Source organism: Rhinolophus ferrumequinum, chromosome 17, assembly GCF_004115265.2.
Source record: "Rhinolophus ferrumequinum isolate MPI-CBG mRhiFer1 chromosome 17, mRhiFer1_v1.p, whole genome shotgun sequence".
Classification (NCBI taxonomy): Eukaryota; Metazoa; Chordata; class Mammalia; order Chiroptera; family Rhinolophidae; genus Rhinolophus; species Rhinolophus ferrumequinum.
In genome coordinates, this window is record NC_046300.1 from 29,743,215 (window position 1) to 29,767,832 (window position 24,618).

The 24,618-nt window shown below is 35.0% G+C and overlaps 1 protein-coding gene across 8 annotated transcripts in view; it reads left to right on the forward strand.

The window, feature by feature from the left end:
* TBC1D5 (TBC1 domain family member 5) overlaps positions 1-24,618 on the forward strand; it is a 510,030-nt gene that overhangs the window by 297,571 nt on the left and 187,841 nt on the right. For all 8 annotated transcript variants that reach the window (XM_033133071.1, XM_033133070.1, XM_033133068.1 and 5 more), the window contains 5 exons: positions 9,319-9,421; positions 15,565-15,653; positions 17,144-17,194; positions 17,283-17,352; positions 23,657-23,829. In XM_033133071.1, coding sequence (XP_032988962.1) covers positions 9,319-9,421; positions 15,565-15,653; positions 17,144-17,194; positions 17,283-17,352; positions 23,657-23,829 — 486 coding nt within the window. The remainder of the gene's footprint in view (positions 1-9,318; positions 9,422-15,564; positions 15,654-17,143; positions 17,195-17,282; positions 17,353-23,656; positions 23,830-24,618) is intronic.

Genomic DNA, 24,618 nt, shown 5'->3' on the forward strand with positions numbered 1-24,618 from the left:
AGATATATATGATATTCATATTGAGACGTCCAAAACAGGGAAGTCTGTACAAACAAATTAGATTAGCCCTCAGAGCATAGGGAGGTGATAACAGGGTACAAGGTTTCTTTTTGGGGTAATGAAAATATTCTATTGACTGTATTGATAGTTGCACATATCTGTGGATATACTAAAAACCATTAAATTATACACTTTAAAAATTAATATGGAGATAACTTAAACATTTTTGCATTTGTAGAGGAAAACAGAGAAGTGCACAATAAAAATATTTGAAATGCATAAAAATTGATTTATAATCTTTGTCTTTATTGATGTCTCTTCTACAGGTTCAGAGGAAAGAAAAATTCTGCCTGTTTAGAATCCTATCTTGTTTGACTCAAGCTAGCTACACATTCTTCTACCTTCCCTTTATTCCTCAACCCACTGAGTTCTAGTTTCCACCATCTTACTCCAAAAGAAATGGCTTGTTAAAATAGCCAATAACTTCCTAGTTTCTCAATCTAATTAATTGTTTTGGTAATTCTATTCTCATCTCCCTCTGTTATTTTATCTTGCATGAAACTGTTCTCCCTTGGCTGACTTCTAAGACAAATGTTCGCATGATTCTTCCACTGTCTTTAGAACTCAGTCTCTTCCTTTTTGTGTACCTTTTATATCCTGTCTTTCCATAGAATTTTTTCCTTGTCACTTACTTCACCTCTCTGGGCAAGCTCATTCATAGCAAGCCTCAGCTCTCCTGATGACTCCTAAATCTGTAACTCTAGCTAGGCTCATTTACTTGATAGTCAGAGTCTCTTGACTGCCTGCAGACCTCATCTCCTGGCTTTCCATCGGGCACCTCAAACTATACTCATTTATTAAAAAACATGCTTATTCTATTCAGGCTTGCCCCTTACTTACTTTGTGAGTTAATGGGACTAGTTGTCATCCCAGCCAGAAACCTAGTATCTACTCGGTTCTACTCTATTGTCCCATTACCCTTCCGTATCCAAATGATCACCATGTCCTGCCATGGTACTTCCCGAGTACCTTGCCAATGTGTCCTTTCCTCTCTGTTCTCTGTGGTCTTCTGTCCACATTCCCTGCTTGTGATCTTGGCGCTTCACTGCCAAAGCAACCTTTCTAAAACACAAGTCTGATTATGATAGTACCCTATTCAAACTCTCTAATTGCTCCTCAACTTAGCCCGCCCACTCAGTGTTTCTCAAATGGTGCACTATTGGTATTTCAAGTAAGACCATTTTTCATGGTCATTACTGTCTTGCAGATCTTTTTAACACCCCTGGCTTCCCAGGAGCATCCCACCGTCACTGAGACTCACCACCCCGGCGCGTTGGTACAGATATGATCTGGCTTCATAGCTCACCAACACCTTCCCCATCAGTTTCTAGAATTACTTGCCACATGCCATTCACTCTGTTAGAGCCAGAGTGTACGATCTTATCTTTCCTTAGGTGTACCACTTCCCTTCTCACACTACTGTGCCTTGGCAGTCCTTTCTGGAATGCCTTTCTCATGCCTCTGTGTATGAATGGTTCCATTTAAAGCCCTCTGAATTCAAGACTCAGCTCAGGCATTATCTTTTCAGTGAAGCCTTCCCATATCCTTTCAAGCAGAAGTCAGGACTCCCTCCCTGTGTTTTTGTAGCACCTTGAAAAACTTCCTTTATAACATCTGTTCTATTTAATTATTTACATGTATGTATGCATACACATGTGTATACATATACATATTTATGTATATAAATATATGTATATGTGTGTGTGTGTTTTCCTAGCACAGAGACGGTGGATACTTTAGGGTCAAAGATGATATCTTGTCCATCTTTATATCTACAGTGTTTAGCACAACACTTAGAACATGATAGATGCTCAATAAATGCCTATTCTTTGGACAAATGAATTCATCTTTCTTTTGGGACCAATGAGGAATAAGCTTAAACCTAAAAAAAAAAATAGTCGTACACAGTTGACTGTCTTCTTCCTCTCATCATGCTTATATTCCTTCAATCCCTATTATAAGGAGACCACTTTGTATATTAGTGGTTCTCCTTTTGAGTTTTATGTTAAATGTACATTGGAAACTCAAGATGGTACTAAATACAATAAATCCTGAATGAAAATAAAGTTTATGTTGAGGAATGACATGAGTTAAGTCTCAGTGAGACTTAAAAGTTGTTTTCTTTGATGAACACATTACCCTGTTTTGTTTTTATTTCAATGTATGTAAAATAACTTCCACTGTGAGAAGCTAACATCTAGAGGATGGATTCTTAACCTTAGAGTCTTCTAACTCATGAAAGTGTTGGTCAGATATTTTGTGGATAAGGCTTTTTGTGGTAAAAATGCCTCAAAGGGGTCAATGACCTGCCAAAAAGTTAAAATCTATTTGTTCAGAACCCTGGTAAAACAAAGGATTTCACATTTAGTTAAAGTAGTGACTCAGATAAGCACCTTAAAAATATTTTGGTTGAAGGTTTATAAACTCAGAGAGAAGGAACAAAAATTCTGCATTTAACTAAGTTTGCAAACTCTTTGTAAATGAATACACTAAGTTCTTATTTGGTTGAGTGCATGATTGTGAGGTATGTTTGTCTCTTTTATTTTCATGATTAATGATACCTCTGTATTTCAATTAATAGTCAAAGTATCTCAGTGAGTCTGTATTTCCCAAAATTCCTAGAGTCTGACTTGTTTTTATATCATGATGACATACATAATGCAAAAAGATATTTATACATGTTCATGCAGAAGACCGGCAACTTCTTAGCCGTAAGAAACTAAAATGTTTCTGGTGTACTTCCAATCTTGTAATCTTATTCTAATATTCTAACTCAGTAATTAAAACGTGTAGCAAATTATGGTACTCTAGAAGCAATGTAAACCTTATAAATTGAATTTTTACCTGGGATTGTTTTTTAATGTATTTACTAAAAGTCATATAGACCATGCCAGTTGACTCTCTTGCTAACATTTTTCTGTGCAGCTTATCATTGGCTTTCTTGTTTTCTGCTTCACTTTTTTTTCTTTTTTTTTTTAATTTTTTTATTGGGGGATATTGGGAAACTGTGTGTTTTTCCAGGGACCATCAATTCCAAATCGTTTTAATCTAGTTGTGGAAGGCACAGCTCAGCTCCAAGTCCAATCACCGTTTTCAATCTTTAGTTGCAGGGGGCACAGCCTACCATCCCATACGGGAATTGAACTGGCAACCTTGTTGAGAGCTCGCGCTCTAACCAACTGAGCCATCTGGCCACCCCTCTGCTTCATCTTTTGAGGGCTTCTCCTCTCTTTAAAATGATTGTGTTAACTGGATCTGAATTTTCTCCAGTAAATCAATATTGTTGTCAGTACAGCATTCATTCTTCTCTGCCAAAATCTTCCTATAGTTTTCTAATTTGGTAAGATTCTCAACTCTGATTGTATCTTTCACTTCTGCCTCCACATCCTTCATTGTGTTGGCTTCATTTTTTTACAGTAACAGTATCAGACATCCTCATCAGCAAAGGTTGTTTTAGAATTCTACGGGGGACTTGAAGCCTGACATGTCCTGTGTCCCACAAAAATAAAATAAAATAATCCAAGGTCCTTTTTCTCAGTTGTCAGCCAGGATATCAATTGTATTGGACCATCTTGAATCTGGCAGAAGGAGTCCCCATGTCCTTGTCAGCAGTGTAGATTTCTGGACTGAAGTGGACTGTCTTGGGTCATACATATCATGCCTTTCAGGGGCTTTGAAAATCTGATATCTCAGTCTCTCCCAAAGCCTGGATACCCATATGCCTTATTCCTACAACAGCCATTAGCCATCCTCTGTGTTAAACTGAGGATGAGGAGGCAGTGGAGGAAACGGTGGGAGTGCAGCGTGGAGTGCAGCATGGTGGGGCAGCGTTGGGGCTGGGTGGGTGCAGTAACAGGCTTACCAAAGGGAACTAACCCCGTCTCCAGTCCGAACACGGGCTCCAGCAGCAGCCTTGTTCTTATGTTTTGTATTTTCATCTTCCCCATTTCCTGGTGTCCGTAATAGGCATTTGTGTCATGGGTAGTCATCTAGTAAATCCTTTCATTCTGCAGATGTGGAAAGTTGAAGTTTAGAAAGAATATGCCTTAAGAAAATACAACTTGTTAATGGCAGAAATAGAAATAATACCTGGGACTCCAAGTCTTACCAGTACTCTGTAATATTTTATGTCAGTCTTCTTGGCCTAGATTTAACACTTTCTCCGTTCAAGAAGAATTTATCGGATACTTGCTGTATGCAAACCACTCTGTGAAGGAAACAGGCGATGGAAACATAAGTGAGTTATCTCAAGTCTTACTCAGAAGGCAGTGGAGATTGAATAACTAGATACTGTTTCTGCCCTCTGGGTTCCAATGCAGTTTCTCAACCTTGGGATTATTGACGTTTGGGGCCAATTAATTGTTTGCTGTGAGAGGCTGTCGTGTACAGTGTAGTATGTTTAGCAGCATCCCTGGCCTCTACCTGCTAAAGGCTCTATGAGGCATGCTTTTTAAATCTTCACAGGACATCAGACCATCTTGTCTGACAGAAAGGTTTGCAGAGGCACCGCTTAAGAGCTCTTTGAGATCTTAACAAAGGATTTTACGTTCACACCCTTGGTTTCATTTTCAGACCTTGTTTTTCTGACTGTGTCTTAGATTTGATCTTTGCCCAGAAGCAGTGTCTTACTGTTAGCATCATTTGCTGACTAGAGAGGCTGAGAACGTGGAAAAGGTTTATTTTAAACCCAGCAAGTCCCAGAACATTTGTTTTTTAGCAGTTCTTCCTTTAGTTGTTCTCCTCTTTCATTCTATAAGTAACACGTATAAACCTGTCAGCTTCTTCAACACTGCCTGGATAGCTCTTTAGTTAGATTAGTTTACTATTCTTAGTTTACTGAGTACGCTTTCTGTTTTCCAAATAACTAGAGGCTTCTGTGTTGGCACTACATTGTAAAGAACGTTTTTCCTATGTTTCCCCACTTTCATTTAAGCCCTCAATGGCAGCTTCCTCTTGGGCTGTCTGTCTTTTGCTAACAGTCTCATTCACACCCTTTAATCTTCCACTGATGCTTTATGCAAGATCCTTCCAGCTTCTGTTCAGTCCCATAGATACTTCTACCACATGTTTTATGGTTTTCAACAATGTCCCAATTTCAGGTATCAAAACTTGTCTTAGTTATCTATTGCTACTATAATAAATCAACCAAAGCTTACTGACTTGAAACAATAATTATTGATTTCATAGTTGCTGCACATCAGGAATTCCAGCTTAGCTGGAAGGTTTTGGCTTAGGAGTCTCAAGAGGTTACAGTCAGGTATCAACTGGAGCTGCAGTCACGGAGGATCCATACGGGTTCCTCTCCATGTGGATCTCTCCATGGGACTGCTTAAACACTTCCCACAGAGCGAGCAATCCAAGAAAAAAGGGAACTGTATTAAAGAATTTGCAGATATATTTTTTGAATCACAACTGTCCACATGTGGCTTCCCAGATATCCCAGATGACCTTTTCCATTCTCTCCAGCTGGAAGGGGAAATGTCTGTGGGACCTCGTTGGGGTGGAGGGACAAGTTTGGTGACTACACATCACTTCCACTCGCATTCCGTTGGCTAGCGCTGAGTCAATGGCCACCGCTAACTGAAAAAGAACCTGGAGGATTAAATCCAACTGTGTGCCTGGAATGAAGAGAAAGCAGATTTGGTTGAATAGGGAGAATGTGAAATCATCAACCAAAGTAGGGAGCACAGAAAGAAAACATATCTGGTGTGTCTGCTTTCATTCTATATCAAATTGTTACTCTTTATGGTCGTTGCTTGATTTTTCAGTTTTTCTTTAATAAAACAATAAACCAGAGTAAGGTATAGTTATTTTGGTATTTAATAGTATTCTAGGGAGTTTTTTACCAACTCATTTTAAATTTTGGATGAATGCTTGTTTTGAAATTCTGTTTTTGAAGTATGGGCATAACATTAGTTATTGTTTCTCCAAGTCCTTCTGTGCTTCTCTGTCCTACTGCATGACTATAAACCTTCACCAAGGGCTTTATTTTTTCCCTTGGGGCATCTTATTGACTACTTGCATCTTCAGTAATTCATGTGGGCCCAATGCTTTGTCTGTTTTAATACTTCTAATTACCTAATTATGTACTATAATTCAGTGACAAAACGCTTTATCATTTCACTCTTTTCTTAACCCTTTTCTTGCTTAGGAAATATTCTTTTTGTCTCTTTGTTGTCTGAGGAACTCTTCATTATAGACAGCCCAGATACTTGCCTAGCTTCTCTTTATTTTCTCTCTGTGTTGTGACAAGACCTTGTCTTGTTGCATGTCTTTCCAATTAACCCCATCAGACACCTGGGGAAACCTCCCAAGGGCCCATCAGGCCCCAAAACTTTAGAGATATTTGAACATTGACTAGATATTTGATTTGATTTGATTAATGGATTGTTTTATTGTGGTAGGGTTATAATGGTACTAGGTTATATCTTGAAGAGTCCTTATCTTTGAGAGATGCACACTGCGACGCTTATAGATGATGTGATCTCTCAGATTTACTTAAAAGTGCAGCACTGAGTAAGAGTATATGTACAACAAGAATTGACTAGTGATGAAGCTGGGTAATGGAAGGGGTTCAGTCTACTCCTTTCTCTATTTTACAAATGTTTGAATTTTCCAACTTCATAAATTAAAACTTTAGCTTCACACAGTAGAATTTTAGATGGTGTGTTATTGCTTAGATATGCTATGTCTGCCTAATACACATTTTCAGTTCATTGGGTATTTGCTAAAAATGGGTAATTTAAATTACCTCCCTGAAATTTAATTCTTGTAACTCTCTAGTTTTTAATCTTGCAAGTGGATAGCATGCATTGAAATGAAACTATGAATTGGTATATCATTTATATTTTTAATAGTTAGGTATTAAACTCTTACTATATAGCTTGTGGGTATTTGTTATAACATGAAAATTGCAGTTTTTAGTATTTTCTCCCACAGTCCATTCAGATTGCAACAGCTACACAGAATTTAGTTATTCCAGTATGTATAGAAAATTTCCAAAGAATAGTTAAGGAAAGGGACACACAAAATCATTAAGCCACATGATCTAAATCATGGGGCATGAAGCCTATTTAAAGACAGGCTAGATTTCAGTCATCTATTGAGGAAGAAAGGGGAACAGTTTTACCTCTCAGGGTTATTCTAGTTTTAACTTAGTAAGTTTCCCCAAAAAAAATGTCTATTCAGCAATTTATTTTACTAATTACTTCATCCTGAATATTTTGGGATATTTGAGTTTCTAACGGCCTTAGCAACTTTCTTTAATCCCAAATAAGTCATTTAAAGAGTTTTTTATTTCTTTCCTGCTTCTGTGGCTTTGACATCTTTCTGGAACTTCCGTAGCTTCTATAATACATTATTCTTGCTCTGAATCTACTTTCAAGTGAATTTTTCTGTTCTTTAGGTGCTAGGGTCACTTGTCCCTCAGTGAACTCCTCTGCCTGAGTGGGTACTGTCTGGAGGGTCGTCACACTGAGATTTATTCAGAGAAGGGCAGTAACCTTGCTCAGATGCATGGGCTGTTTATTACTGGCCCCCAAAAGAAGATGCCTCTTTGCTGCTAGAGAAAAGATCTGGTGACAGTTGCACATCAAAGGGAATTTCAAGCAAAAGTCAGATGAACAGATAAAAATAAAATACGCTTTAGCTTATTATAAAAATTCGGACCAGAGAAGAAATGCTTCATAAGGCACTAGCATGATTCACCTAGGAACCCAGCCTGGATTAGAGAGAAAGCTGTAACTCACCGTGAGACAGAAGAGGATCAGAATGAAGCATAAAACAGGAGTCAGTAAACCACTCTAATATGGAGTAAAACAAGCATTACGGCTCTTTTCATGATTCATTAAGGAGTATTTTTCTGTTTTAATAATTCCCTGTGCCTCCACGCTTCAGGTGGTCTTCCTCTCAGTCTCTCACTTAATCTGTTTTTAGTTCCAAAGCCACCTAATTCACATCTTCATCACCTGAAGTACCAATACTCAAAGACTAATAATGACCTGTATTTGTGAATAGCTACTACTTGGCAAGCACTGTTCTTGTGCTTCCACATTGTCTCATCTTGATCACAAATTCAGTATCATTATCCCTATTTAATAGAGAAAGCAATCGTTTATTCAAGGTTACACAGCGAGCAATTGTGCAACATGAATTTGAGCAAAGGCTTTTCTTTTCAGGGTTGGGATTTTTCCATTTCATTTCATTAAGATGCCTTCTTATCTTCCTCCTATAATCTGTCCTCTGTCAGGCTTAGTCCCACTTGGAGGACTCAAATACTATTCTTTGTTACTTCCCTGTTCAAAAAATGTAGAGTCACTCTGTAGCTTTTCCTCAGTTGTAAATTTAGCATAAAGCTCTTTTCAGACCTGTTCTAACTTTTCTCCTGTTTCCTGCTCCCAACTAGTACGTCATGGAAACACTTTCCTTTCTGATGACTAATTACCATGCTGCGCTGTACTGATTAACTTTGTATTTTTTCTTCTGATTTGGTTACCTTTCCTTCCCACTGATGTTCCATGTTCCTAAAAATTCTTATTCACTCCTTTTGTGACTAAACCCATTTGATTGTTTACTTCTAGGTGATATTTCCTCTTCCCTTGTATTTTCATTGTGTATTGCATTGCTATGTATTTGCTGTTTGGATTTTTGCAGTTGTATGTATTATAAATAACTAGCTCCTTTCAAGTTAATAATATTCTGCCCTTTTGCTGTTTCACATTACCTCTAAGGTAGAATTTTTGATCCAGAGAGCATTTAAGCAATACTAATTTCTTCCATTTAAAGTCTACATTTTAGTCAGATAACACTAACAGTGTGGTCATGTATAATAGTTTAAATACTGATATTTGCATAAAAAATATAATTTCTTCAAAAAGTTGGTACTAACAAGGTCACATTCTAGTCCTCAAAACCCAATGGGCTAAAACAAAGCAGCCCCCTACCCCAAATATGTAGGCTATAATTCATTTTGCTTAAAAATGATTGTATTCACCATGCAATCATGCATTTAAGCATATGGAAAACATTTGAAATATTTAGATTCGAAGGGTATCATTTCCCTCTGTGATATAATAATTTTCCTCTTCTCAGCCTTTTCTCCTTGACGTATCAGTCTCACCAACGGCACACGTTGTATGGCAATACAGACTTGTACTAAAACCTGCAGCTGCCCTTGGCACCTCTCAGAGATGAGAGTTTGAGGGTAATTCTTGGAATGGTGCTAGTCACTTTCAATCCTTTTTGTGTTTTTTTTTTCAGGTTTCCTGAAATGCAGTTTTTCCAACAAGAAAATGTGAGAAAAATTCTTACAGATGTTCTTTTCTGTTATGCTAGAGAAAACGAGCAGTTGCTTTATAAACAGGTAATGAAAATATCGTACAGGTGGCATCCATTGACTCAAAATTTTCTATACAGCTTGACAAATGATAGAGCAATAATGTAGCCTTTATTGTATCCAAAGTTGTATCATAATAGTAGAGCAATCAAAGAGCTGCTTTTCAGCTGCATGGCGAGAAAAGTAAGCTCATTGAAGCACATATGCTTCTTCCTTATTATAAGACATTCTACCAAATTGTCTTCTATAAGGCATTCAATCTTTTCTTTCAACTTTTGGGAGTTTGTTTATAAACAACATCTTCGAAGTCAATCTAGTAATAAAACTTTTCAGAGTTGTATGTATAAATATTGTTTCTAAGTACAGCATTTATAAATATGTGACATGCCATGTAAAAAATAAAATATCCTTTTACTCTTTCAAATTTACTAGTACTATAACTTTAAAAAGTTCTTTAAATTTTTTAAAATGTATATGATATTCTTTGTTATCTTGATATTTTGATTCATCCTATTACTAAAGCAAAGAAGCTTGTTGGATTATGTTTTATTTTTATTGAAATGTAAATTGTTTACTATATAAAGAAGTATCTCAGTTTCTACTTAAGCTTATGATGTTTTAATAAAAATACATGATGTTGAATATTTTTATATATTCCTTAAAATGTATACTAAGTGGAAATTCAAGCTAAATTAATAAATTAACAATGAAAAGTTACAACATGTCCATTTGAGGACCATCTAAAAAACCAGTTCTCATTAAGGGTTCATGTTGGTAGTTGTGGTGATTATTATAATCACTATGTTGAAGTTACCAGAGAATTTACAGGATGGGAAGAATGGCAAAGGGAGGTGTGAAAACTTCTGATAATGTTCTGTGATCAAACCAGTGTGATGGTAGTAAGGGAATGGACAAGTAGATCAGTGGAACAGACTAAGAACATGTCTCGTTATGTATGAGATCTTAATATGATAAGGGCAAATAGGGCATTTTCATTGACTTGCTGCGTTCGACTTTCCATCTAGAAAAACATTAAATTATACCTTTGTTGGAGAATAAATTCCAGATGGAATAAAGATACAAATGTAAAAACAAGAATTAAATACAATTCCTAGAAAAAATTTAAGAAACTTTTTTATAATCTTAGGGTAGGAAGGGCCTTCCCAAGCAAGATAGGCTATCCAGAAGTCATCATACACATAGTCCCAAGACCAAACACAAAGAAACAAACCAAAAAAAGGGGACTGGGAGAAAATAAATCTCTATCAGTATAGGACTTTTGGAAGCATGTAACAGAAAAATCCCAGTCAGAATGATTTAAACTCTAAGGATGTTATTATTGTACTTTATAAGAAGGCTAGAGGCGAAATGGTTCTGCAGCATTGGTTAGTTTAGTAGCTCAGACCCTTCCCCTGTGATCCAGGTGAATGTCTGTTTTTCCGTTCTTCTCTCCTAATTGTATTGGCTTTTATCACCAAACCTATCTACCCGCTGTCTCCTCTCTTTTTCAAATATTTGAAAATACCTTACAGTAAATGATACAATGGTGGCAAATCAAGGCAGAATAAAATTTTCCTAGGTTACACATTTGTTTCCCTTTTTTCTTTACAGACAGAAAAAACTAGATTAAGGAAGTCTTATAAATAATGGAAACAAGTTCCACTGACAAGGAACAAAACCGTGATAACTACACACTCCATCATTTGTGACGTATGTGGCCCACTGCATTTGTAAGAAAGACTAAACAGGAATATGGAAGATCAGATTCTTGATAATTTAGACAAAGTCTATCAAGTTACGGAATAAGAAAGTATTATTAACTTACTCCTGGGTATCAATCAGTTAATAAGACTTAATTACTCCCTACACATGTTTAAAATCCTATAGATTTTTTACATAGAAATAATATCTTGCTGTAGAAGTACTGAATATTTTGCCAGATCAAATTTAAGAAAAAACCTTGAGTTTCATCACAAGCTGTTAAAGCTATTATATTGTAGTAGGTGACACCCCGTTTAACATCGACCATATTGTTAATAGTTATGGGATTTTATTGAATTAATGAGACTGTTATCATGTAGTAGAATGTCTTGCTGAGTTAATTGAAACTGCAGAGATTATATAAATGGTATTAATGAACTTTGACTGCCTGATGCCTCAGCTTTAATAAAGACTGCTTGGTGGGCTAAATGAACACAGGCAGATAAAAGAACAGGTTCAATTTTGTGAGCCTACAGGCTGTTGATGAAGAAAACTTCGTTACCTTTATTTTCAAATGGCTTGAGTTTGGAGTGCAGTGACTACTAACGATCCAGCAGGCATGAAGGCTTTGAGCCGCAGAAGTGCTGACAGTGTAGGTGGGAGCAAACTACACATTGTAGGAACCAAGAAGTAAACTGACAGTACATTATTTTTTATTCTTCTTTGTCAAATTTTGAGTTTATGATCATTCTGTCTTGATAGTTCTCTTTTCCTTTAAAGATCTCTGTATACTTGCCACTTGGAATTATTAATCGGGTTTTACTTGTCTAGAATTGAGAGTAAAACCAACAATTTCTTCTGTCTGTTTAAGAAAATATCCCTAGTTTATTTGGAACTCAACACTGAATTTATAAAAGGTTGTCTTAAATGGTATTCAGGGAACTCTTAATTTTCATTATACAAAGAGCACCTTTATTTATTGATACGAAATATTGAAATACGATTTAGTGTTATTCTTTTACGTTTTCTACATTTTAGTTCAACTTTTACCAATGTGTTGAGTGGTAGGTATTTCATTCATTCAGTCACCTTCTATGTGCTAAGCCTGTAATGGATACTAGGATTCTATGTGTGTTTGTGTGTGTGTGTGTGTGTGTGTGTGTGTGTGTGTGTGTCTGTACACATACATATCATTTAACACAATTTATAATTGTACTCACTTATGTGCTCATTTTATTATTTTGTATCTTGCTCTCTAGACTGAAAGCTCCATAATGGTTAGGAACTTCATTTACTTTTTTGTTCCCAGCACATCATAAGTAGTTAATAAATAATATTTGAAATAAATGAAAACTAACGATGTTTGAGCAAAGAGAGAATCTGGAGAGAGTAGTGTTGCAGAAACTAGAGGGAAGAGAACATTTAAAGAAGGTAGGAAGATGTATTTAAGCAAGAAATCTTTTTTATTAAATTAACCATAATTAGTTAGAAAATATATTGAGGGGAAAAGACCCATTTAGAAGATCACTGCCACCACCAACAACACTAAAAACCTCGTAACAAACCCAGTAGAAACTATGCAGCTCTACAAATTTTAAGACTGGAAAATCTGGTATTCTAAAAATATATTTTTTCTTCACATTAATTTTAGTGCAATGCCAATAAAAATTGCAGCATTTTGTTTAGCATTTCATGTAACTAAATGATACTGAAGTTCACTTGAGTGAAAAAAATAAGTCAGAATACGCAAGATAATTCTGAGAAAAAGAGTAGAGAATATGGAGGAATGTAATATTTTACAGCTCATTACACTAGTAAAATTCCTTATTAAAAAACTTTTTTCAAGCACACCTTTTCATTGGCTCCCAGGACCCTAATAAATAGCCCAAAAAGCAAAATGGGAAGACTCACCATCTCCTCTGAGATAGCTTTATTTTTTATTTTGTGTGTGTGTGTGTGTGTGTGTGTGTGTGTGTGTGTGTGTGTGTATTAAAGTTCTTAACTAAGAATATATAACCCACTGGAATACCAGTAAAAGTCTAGGAAAAAATGAGAGCTAAACATTCAGTTTATGGTAAAGATGACATGTCAAAACTCTCGGAAGAAGACATCAAAATTAAAAGACAAATGATAAACATGGGCAAGTATTTGTAACAGAAATGACTAAGGGTTAATATACGGAATTGGAGAACTATTACAAATCATCAGTTTAAAGGAAACACTTTATTAGGAGAAAATGGCCAATTTGTTAACCAAAAATGACCAATAAAATTTTTGTGTGCAATCTCACTAGCATTTAAATAAGTTAAAACAACAATTTGACTGAAACTTAACAGGATTATTTTGAAAATAGTATAGACATAGGTGAGGATTTGTGAGATGGTGATTTTTATGCTTGAAAGTAAGGGAGTTCTTTTTGAAGGGTAGCATAATTGTGTATATCAGGGTAACATAATTGTGTATATCAGAGACTTTAACGAATGTCTTTACTTATTTACACAGAAATTCTACTTCTAGGTACTTTATCCTAAGGTTAAAGAAAGAGGCCCCAAAAAAAAAAAATACCACAAGGATATCTATGACAGTTTTAATTTGTTTCCTTCCTTCCTTCCTTCCTTCCTTCCTTCCTTCCTTCCTTCCTTCCTTCTTTCCTTCCTTCCTTCCTTTCTTCTTTCCTTCCTTCCTTCCTTCATTCCCCCTTCCCTCCCTTCTGTTTCTTCATACTTTCCTCCTTTCCTTCTCTTTTTTGTGTTTGCTTTTATGTAGTTCTCTAAATAAGTAGCTATTACTTTGATGATTAAAATTATGGTACTTGGTTTTGGGAATGACTTGAGATTATCCCAGGGGAATAAACCCCTCATGATTTTAAAATGTACTTAGCAACAATTAATTCCATTATTACTGGGTCTCTACAATGTTCTTCTAAAGCAGGGGTGTCCAAACTGCGGCCCGCGGGCCAAATGCAGTCTGCAATCCATTTTTTATGCCCGCAGCAAATTCCAAAAATATATTTAGTTTACTTAAATAAATCAGTTGAGGCACTACATACTTCACCTCGAGTGAGTGGACCGGCTGTTTGTGTATTTTACCACATATGGCACTTGGTAAAAAAACGTTGAAAAAAGTTTGGACACCCCTGTTCTAAAATAATCTTTTCAAGGTTTGTTTAGTAAGGAGATGGTTACCTGAAAAGGTTGAAGTGTTGTGTGGTGATTTGTCCCAAATCACAAGTAAATTGTTAATGGAGCATAAATTAGTGTGTAGAAATGTCATTAACTCCTTCTAATCGAAGGCTAGAGGTAACTTATAATGAACTCTGGTAGAGTTGGCTTTCATAATGTTTTGTGAGGACAGCTATAGTCCTAAGACTAGCACAGCGCCACTAGACTGCAGAACACTGTGTGACTGTCCTTCTGTCACAGTCAACCTTCCTCAATCCCACCAGCGAAAACCCTTTTCTACTCTGCTGGCATATCTTATTTTATTTCCTATAAAGTTGGTGTTTTGTCTTATGTTTTTATAAAAGATAATCCGTAGTTATTAAGCAAAAGGAAAATGACAATTTACTTTTTGAGGAAAAAAAAGAGTGTCATCTATTTTGAACTTGCTAAAATATGTTTTTTGATGTTTAAGAGGGGAAAAAAATCTCAATTAACGAGGCAAGTCAGTATGTCGAATACCTTCTTTCCCCATAATAATGGATAAGTAATACATTTTTATAATGCCCTTTAAAGACAACTTAGTAGCTAGTGTACCTTTTCATTCCTTATACATTTTCATATAAGTCACAGGTGAACACTAGTATAAGGAAAAAGAATGACATTGGTGAAATCATTATATAAATTGATAAGTAAACTTGTAGTCGAAATAGATAGAAAAAAACTTTATGGTAGTCTTCAGATTAAACATGTTGGAAATCATACTTTAAAATCTTTGTTTTCTGTCATACCTGCTAAAGGTTGTTTCTTTTATTATCTAACATCTCCAGCTAGCTGACTTAGCTGTTCCTAAACCTACAGACATCCTAATTTTGAGCCATTATATAATGAAAACATTGGATGTAATTTACTTAGGTCTACAGTTCTTAGTTGCCCTTCTCACTGCAGATCTTTACACTGTAGCTCATGATTATAATTTGCATAAATGAAATTCATATTTATGAGTACAGATCTTGAAGCAACTGACAGGTGCAAGGTTGTCTGCCATGCCAATTTATTGTTTGTTGTGTCATTTAAAAGAGAATTGCTCACCATGTTTTAAAGCAGAATATGTGGTGTGGTTGAATTTGAATCAAAGTCTAAACGTAAATAAACTCTTATTTTGCAGCTTTTTATTTTTATGCTTTTCTGTATAATATGGAAATGTTGGTGGGTGGGGATCGGTTCAAGAAGCATTTAACTGGGGTTATTCTGTCCACTAGTGGACTCGAAGCATCCAACCCATTCCTTTCTCTTACTCTTATGTTTCAGGGCATGCATGAGCTGTTAGCACCCATAGTCTTTATCCTCCACTGTGACCACCAAGCTTTTCTTCATGCCAGTGAGTCTGCACAACCAAGGCAAGTTTTTACATAAGCTCAATCTGCTGTAATCTTTTTTGCCTCAAAATCTTTTAAAGTGAAGTTACTTCTGTAAATTGTCAACATTTGGCTGATTGTTAATTCCATTTAATAGTTGTAATCCCAGTTCAACTATGGGGGAAATTTGGAAACTTAAATGTCTTTGCAAATCTTCGATCTGTATCAAAGGAAGACATATAATGAATGGATCAAGAAGAAATTTTTGTGGTAATGGCAAAGTGCTGGAGATTGCTGGTCGTCATACATACCATCCTCTAATGACCCATTCTGTCACTGTAAGCTGCACGGGAACCTTATCTGTGAGATATTTTCTCCTCACCAGGTTTGACTCAGTGCAATTCATAATAGGAGAACACTACCACCAAGGATCCCGGTCTGCAACTAAACAAAAACAACTTCTCATGTTTTTGAAATACATTCATTTATTCTTTCCAGCAAATAACATTAGTAATTATATTTAACTTAAGATACTTGTTAGAATTTATTTTCTCACTTAAGATACCCTCACTGATGGATGGGCCACAGAGGCAGCAAGGAAGCATCTTAGGAATGGGTTGCTACAGGTTTATAAAACTTTGTCAGTATTCCACAGGCTAGCCCATCTACATGCAGAAAGTAAACAATAATGACACAGCATTTCATGTGTTTATATGATCTTTATTAATCAAATGCAGCCATCTGTTTTGCTGAACATACATTAGAGCCTTTGTTAAATTAACTTTTGTTTACTGTATTATATATAGATTAGTATTTTCTAGTTCCTTTTGAGTTTTTCTAATCATGCTGACTTTACCGGATCTGACTACAACCATGTTTTAACTGCCTTTGCTTTAGTTACTCTAAAGAATGATACGGATGAGGTTAGTATTGGGATCCCGTTTTCAGGCCAGTTTTATCTTTTTTAAAACATGCGTGCAGAATATACTTCACAAGAAAGTACAGATGATTGAAAATAGCTTTTAAATGAGTTAGACATACTTGTATAGCTGTTTCAATCCACTAGAATGCAAAAGCAACACTAAAACAGATTTAGAAGAGGTGTTCTCTGATTAATTGATGTTAAAATATAGTAAAAATAGAAGCCATTAAAAGAAAATGTTTTGATATGTTATATTTGACCAGTAAGTATGTGTTTTTTGTTTTGTTTTGGACAGTATGTGATAGATTTTGTGGAGTAATCAATTTATTCTACCTCAGGCACATTCAAGGAATTTGTCATATTTATATGTGTTATTTGAAATAATTAGGTAGTTACCTCATTGTGGTATAGACACGGCAGCTAATATGTTTTTGGTCTTTATAGAAAGGATTTTGTTTGTTATGGAGTTGTTCTTTTTATTTAAAAAGGCTAACGTGTTTTCATTTGCTTATTATATTAAAGTCAGCTTGTGAGTATAAAATAAAGCAACTTTTATATCTCCTTCCATTAAAAAATTACATATTTTGATTGCATGTATTGCTTTTTTAAGTGAGGAAATGAAAACGCTCTTGAATCCTGAGTACCTGGAACATGATGCCTAGTAAGTACAGAAACTTTCTATTATTTTTATTTTTTATACCATCTTTAACAAAGGTTTAACAGCATTATGTTATTTTTCTAATTTTTAGTGCAATGTTCTCACAACTTATGGAAACTGCTGAACCTTGGTTTTCTACTTTTGAGCATGATGGTCAAAAGGTAAATTGTATTGCATAGGTCTTTTCAATATATTTGAGGGGACAAATAATTTCAACAACAGCATATAATCAGAGAAATTATTTCTATAAAAATATAAAAATACTCGTGGAATAAGATTGAATTGAGGATATAAACCATATCTCTGATGATGTTGGCAAATATACATAGATAATATAAAAATTTTATATAAATAAATAGAAACTTCTTTTATACATGTACATAATATCCATGCAATATAAATTCTTAAAAATTATAAATTTTTAATAAGTGCATTTTTCTATTTAATCTGATGCTATCCTAGTGAGTTCATAGATACATTGTTAACTGAAGTGCATACACTCTGTATCAAGTAGAGTGTTTTACTTTTTCCAATGTGTGACTATTAAATTTACACATTTAGCATCAATACTGTTTATCCTTACTCTGTCCTATGTTTCAACTATAATTTTTATTGTGATATATAATTAACATACTGTGACATTCACCTTTTTTAAAGTATACAATTCTGTGGGTTTTAGTATATTCACAAGAATGTGCAAACATCCCCACATCTAATTTCCAAACATTTTCATCATTCCCAAAGGAAGTCCCTACCAGTACCTTCCCATTTTTTCCTCCCCAGAGCCTCTGATATCACTAATCTATTTTCGATTTCCATTTACTTGCCTATTCTGGACATTTCATAAGAATGGAATCATATAATATGTGGCCTTTTGTCTCTGGCTTCTTTCACTTAGCATAATGTTTTCAGGGTTCATCCATGTTACAGCCTGTTTCAGTGCTTCTTTCCTTTTCATGGCTGACTAATAGTTCATTGTATGGGTATATCACATTTTTTTTATCTACATATCAGTTGATGGACTTTGGGTTCTTTTCATTTTTTGCTTGCTGTGAACATTTAATGTACAAACTTTTGTATGAACATATGTTTTCGATTCTCTTGACATAGCTGTAGAAGTGGAATTATATGTTATTTTAAACAAATATGTGCTATCTTAGAGATCATTGTGATTTTTTCATTTTTATTACTCAATATTAGAAAAATTGCATTCTAGCAAGGGATGTTAAGAGTTTTGGGCATATTATTTTTTATATGATTAATTTCTTTTATATTGGTATAATTGATTGCATTCTGGTTAGAAACCATGTATTACTCAGTCACTTCATTCCATATCTTAAAAAATGAAATGGATAATTAATGCTTTTTATGCCTTTTGGTCTAGGTCAGGGCAAAATAATGCCTATAAGCCAATTTGGCCTGCCATCTGTTTTTGTACAGCTTATGACTTAAAACGGCTTTTACATTATTAAATGGCTGAAAAAATATGAAAAGAAGAATAATATTTTGTAACATATGAAAATAATATGGAATTCAGTTTCCATGCCCATCAAAGAAGTTTCATTGGGATATAGCCATGCCTGTTTGTTTACTTATTGTCTGTAGCTGCCTGTTCATTCCAACAGCAGAGTTGAGTAGTTGCAACACAGACTGTATGACCTGTCAAGCCTAAAATATTTGCTGTCTGGCTCTTTATAGAGATAGTTTGCCGACCCCTAGCCTAGGTGATAAAATCTTCCTTCAGCAATATATAAACATGATACATTCTGTAATGGTTATTAAAGGTGAAACTTGCTGTCACCATATGTGATGAAATGCATTATGTTTTGTAACAATAACTTTATATTCTCGGGAAGTGATTTGATGAAGTCATAGACTTATGTGAACATGAAAAATTTGAGCAGAGAATATTTGAATACATTTAAAACAGGGATCATGATTATTTCATGCAGTGGTCATTTTGTATTTTATAACTTATTCTCAGTATCTGAGAAACTGAATGATAAAAATGTGAGGGATACTATTTTTCAGTTTTACCAATTCATGTTGATATCACTGTGTCAAGTTCATGAAAATGGCTAAGACAACAGAAAGACATTCATTTTATCAAGGAACACATAAATGTGACCTCTGAGCATTTATATTAATTACTTGCCTACATAATGAGTAATATATTCCTAAAATGCATGTCTAGTGAATCACTTTTTGATTCTCTCCTTTTTATTCTATTTCATGATTCTATCACTTTTCTAAAAGAAGTTCAAGAAATTAATACACCACTCCCTCATTCAGTTCTTCCAGTTTCTTTGAGAATTCATTTATATCAGTATGCATGATGCCTATTTCAGCAGACGTATTTTTCATAAGACTTTCTTGATGAAGATAGCAGTGCATTGGTTTACATAATGGCATAAAATCATTATGTCGTTGCATGCCTGTAACAGTTTGTGGACTGGCTCTGATTTGTAGAACACATTTTGAGTACTGCTTAAAAAATGGTTGAAAAGATTTTCTAGTTTTATTGGTAGTTGTAGCTTTTCCATTTGTTAAATGCAAATGGAATTCTTTATTATGATAAGACATCCTGATGATAAGGAAGTGTTTTACACTAACTCTAGCTTCTCTTTTGATTTTACTGTTTAGCACTTAAGTGACCCTGAGCATTTGAGTTTCTTAAATTTAAGAGATTTTGTTATAAGTATTCTGAGTGCAGGGGAAATCTTTTCAAACTGTAGTTTATATATAAGCCTTAGACTACACATGAGTTTCTATTAAGCATTTGAAAAATGGACTACATATGAAATTGCTTTAATGACAACTCATTCTATTCAAACTAGAAATTGATTATATGATTTCATTAAGTGAAACATTTTTAAACAGGTTGATTTAGGATCAGTTCTCTCCAGTGATTGTATCTCTATAGAAGTATGTCTTTTCCAAACCTTTAGAAGAAGACTAGATATAGTGATCTGTTTTCTGTGTGATCCTTAGAAATCCTGTCTGAGCTCAGTGCCACCACCCAAGACTGCCTGGTATTTAGGGCACACAAGATTCTTCAGTAAAAGAAAACCAGCATGACCAAAATACATAAAATGTTGATTGCTTGTTTTTTGAAGGAAATTTAGCTTCACAGTAAACAATATCTTTTGACTGTAAATAGTATCTTACAATTAACATGAATTCCAAAATAAAGTTATTTCAATTTAATATCAGTAGAAAAATAATTTAACAAGAATTAAAATATTTTTTAATTTGAATAGAATATGAAATATTACAAAATCAGAAAAAGGTGTCTTGGATATATTATTTTTATAATAAATGACAATAGTGTAGAGGTATCCTTTTCTCCTATTTATATAAATTAACACAAACTAATTGAATCATAAAAATTATTATGGATTTATATCCCTCAGACCTAAAGACACTAGGGCAGACAGTGTAGGAAGTACAAAGGACTGCATTTTTTCCCTTTATTTACTTTTTTTATTAGTTTCAGGTGTACAAAACAACATAGTGACTAGAGATTATATACTTCACAAAGGATAACCCCAATAAGTCTATTACACATCTGACACTGTACATATTATTACAATATTATTGACTATATGCTCTATGCTGTACATTTTACATCCCCATGACTATTTTTTTTTAATTATAGTTGACATTCAATATTACTTTATATTAGTTTCAGGTGTAGTGGTTAGACATTTATATAATTTATGAAATTATCCCCCCAATAAATCTAGTACCCACCTGACACTATACATAGTTTTTACTATATTATTGACTATATTCCCCATACTATACTTTACATCCCCATGACTATTTTGTAACTACCAATTTGTGCTTCTTAATCCCTTCCCCTTTCTCACCCATCCCCCTCACCCCCATCCTATCTAGTAACCATCAGTTTGTTCTCTGTATCTAAGAGTCTGTTTCTGTTTTGTTTGTTCATTTATTTTGTTCTTTAAATTCCATATGTAGTTGAGATCATATGGTATTTGTCTTTCTCAGTCTGACTTATTTCACTTAGCATAATACCCTCTAGATCCATCCATGTTGTAGCAAATGGTAAGATTTCATTAATTTTTATGGCAGAGTAATACTCCATTATATAAATGTACCACAATTTCTTTAATCATCTGTTGATGAGCATTATGCTTGTTTTCACATCTTGTCTATTGTAAATAGCACTTCAGTGAACATAGGGTTGCATTTATCTTTTCAAATTAGTGTTTTAAATTTCTTTGGATAAATACCCAGGACTAGAATTGCTGGGTTACAAGGTAGTTCTATTTTTAATTTTTTGAGAAACCTCCATACTGTTTTATATAGTGGCTGTAACAATATAATCCATCCATCAGTGCCTGAGGGTTCTCTTTTCTCCACATCTTTGCCAGCACTTGTTTGTTGATTTATTGATAATAGCCATTCTGACAGGTCTGAGGTGATGTCTCATTGTGGTTTTTATTTGCATTTCTCTGATGATAGGACTGCATTTCTTTTTAAGACTTGAAATGATCCTGGAAAGACAGATGGAACTCCTTCCAGGAAATTTTTCCTCACACTAACACATGTTCCTCCTCGCCTCTGCTTTCTGCCAGCCTGATTAGTCACCGTTTTTATGTGGAATTCTAAGTTATTTTCTCTGTGATCTTCCCTTCCAGACTATGAGGGCAAGAGCTTTAACTCCTTTATCTTTGTGTTCCTGAATATGGTCCAGTGATGCAAAGATGATATTCTTCTTGAAGATCTCACAGTTTAGGAGGCAGAGAAGTAGAAAAGGATACTGTGGTAGTATAGAAGAAGATAATGAAACAGGACCTGGCACTGGAGCCAGATCTTTAAATATACTTGGGAGCTCCTCAGTGGAAACACTGGGGAGGGGATAATTCCAGGTACAGAATGGCATCCCCTGGATCTCTGGAAGTGAGAGTTGAGGCCATCCAGATAATGAAAGGCCTTATTGACCTGGCTAAAGAATTTTGGATGTTGTTTTTTTCCCCCCAAATGGAAATGATGGAGAGCTATTAAAAATGTTTAAGAAGGTCAATTTGGCATAACGTAATATCGGCTTCCGGTAGATTTCCAGGCATTTTGGAAGGTGGATTTAAAAGCAGACCAGTTAGGAGGAAAGAAATGGTTAGGGCCCCAAATCAGGTTGTTACAGAGGGCTGTAGAAGAGGAGACATGTAAGAGTCCCCTGAGTGCTTCTGAAGAGCTAGAATTGGCAAACTAGGTATTCTTCATGGAGAATGGGTTGAGGTAGGCGTGCAGAAAGGATGAAGGTGTATTTGAGCAGAGGAGGATGAACGTAGCCGTGGGCCTGCTGAATTAGGGGCCCTTTTGGCAATCTAAGATTCCGTGGCAACATTTGAATGTATGAAAGGCACTCAAGAGACTTCTAGGTTATGAATACAGATTAAGTCTTTGGAAAATGGTTTTGATTGAAGCACTGTATATGACTGAGATCTCAGGGAATTGCATATAAGTAGAGAATAAAACTAAGATCGGAACTGTATAAAAAAGCAACATTTGTGAAGCAGAAACAAGAATTAAGCTAGAGAAGTAGACTGAGAATGAGTACTAGGTAGACAATCACGAGAGTGATACAGTAAAACCCAGTTTTAGAGAGAGGTAGAAATTGAAGGCAACATCAGAAGGAAAGTCAGAAATAATATATGCGAGGAAGTCATCAGATTTGAAAGGATAGCTGAAATGTACATGAAAGCATTACAAGGAGTTGCAGATACATCTTTCATAATATGGATATGGGATGGCAAGAGGAGAAGTTGTAGTTGGCCCACATAAATTGTTTTTGTTTTTAAGTCAGCTATCCTTTTGGTCTGGAGAGTTTTAAAATCTTTTCTACTCAGCTATCTATTTTTATCAAAGGACAGTTAGAGAACAGCTTATTTTCTAGTACATAGATAACATCTCTTAAAATATGTATATAATTTTTGGCACGCTCTGTATTTATTTTCTGTCTCATGGCACTCTGTACCCTTATTTTCTGACTTCTTCATAGTTTTGAGAGCTCAGATTAAAACAGTTTTCATGTACTGTTTTTCACGTTTAAGTTTTATTCCACAAGAAATATATTTCCATCAGAGTAGTCCATTTAGGTCCTGTGGCTTAGACAAACTGACCATGGACAAATAGTTCAGTGGCTACCACTACCTCTAACCAAAATTATCTTGTAATCCATAATATCACCAGAAAAAATGGTCAAGGTAATACAGGTAGAAACTATGTTAGACAGTGTTTCCTAGTCTTTACTTTGAGCACAGTCATCTATGTGATGGTGATCAGCATATGATTCCACATTATAAGCATTTGTCATAAGATGATTAAAGTGGTTGCTTCCTATTTAAACTCCCATTGATAAGTGTATTCAAGAATTATGTCCATACATTTGTTAATTTCATGTTGCAGTAACATGTGTTCCATTTTTCCTATTTTCAGGGGAAAGAAACACTGATGCCTCCCATCCCCTTCGCTAGACCACAGGATTTAGGGCCCACAATTGCTATTGTTACTAAAGTCAACTACATCCAGGATCACCTACTGAAGAAGCATGATATCGAGCTTTACATGCACTTGAACAGACTAGAAATTGCACCACAGATATATGGGCTGTAAGTATTAAAGTTTAAATTTCAGCTACATTATGATTTATGATGGTTTCTATATGTCTCAAAGAACAAGAACTGTCCCCACTCCATTTTATTTCATGTCTCTTTTGTGTCCTACGTGCCAGGCTCTGTGCTCATGACTTTCACATATACATTTCATCTAATACTCTCACCAAGCCTGTTAACTGAGTTGTTACCCTTTTTGTTATGGAGGAAGAAATTAAGGCTTATGCTAAGTTTATAGATATTAAACAGTGAAGTCATAATTCAGATCCAAGCAGGATAGGCTCCACAATCTGCAGAGCCCAGTGCAAAATAAAAATGAATGGCCCCTTTTAAAAAAAAATAGTAGTAAGAATTTCAAGATGGCAATAGCAGATCATCAAACCAAGCAGTTTAAGAAGTACAGAGTTGCACAGGACATACGCACATGAAGCCAGCCCTGAACCCAAACAATCCTTTAAGATAGCCGTGTTCTTTCCCTTTTATTGTGTGGTCTTCTGCTTGGCCATCAGAAGTGCATTTCAAAAAGTAAAATCAATGTTTCTCACAGTGAACATTATATATTAATCTTCTTCAGCCATACAACTTCTGTAGCATGCTATCATGACAGAAGAATAGGGAAAAGTCACTCCTTAGGGTGTGTGTGTTTGTATGTGTGTATTCATTCAGTGGCTTGTAAGGTGAGTAGGCAAATTATAAAAGATAGTGGTTTTAATAAATATGAATTAGTTAAGTAGTACTACAGACAGCAGAAGGATCCTTTATATTGAGACAATAGAACATTAGTAT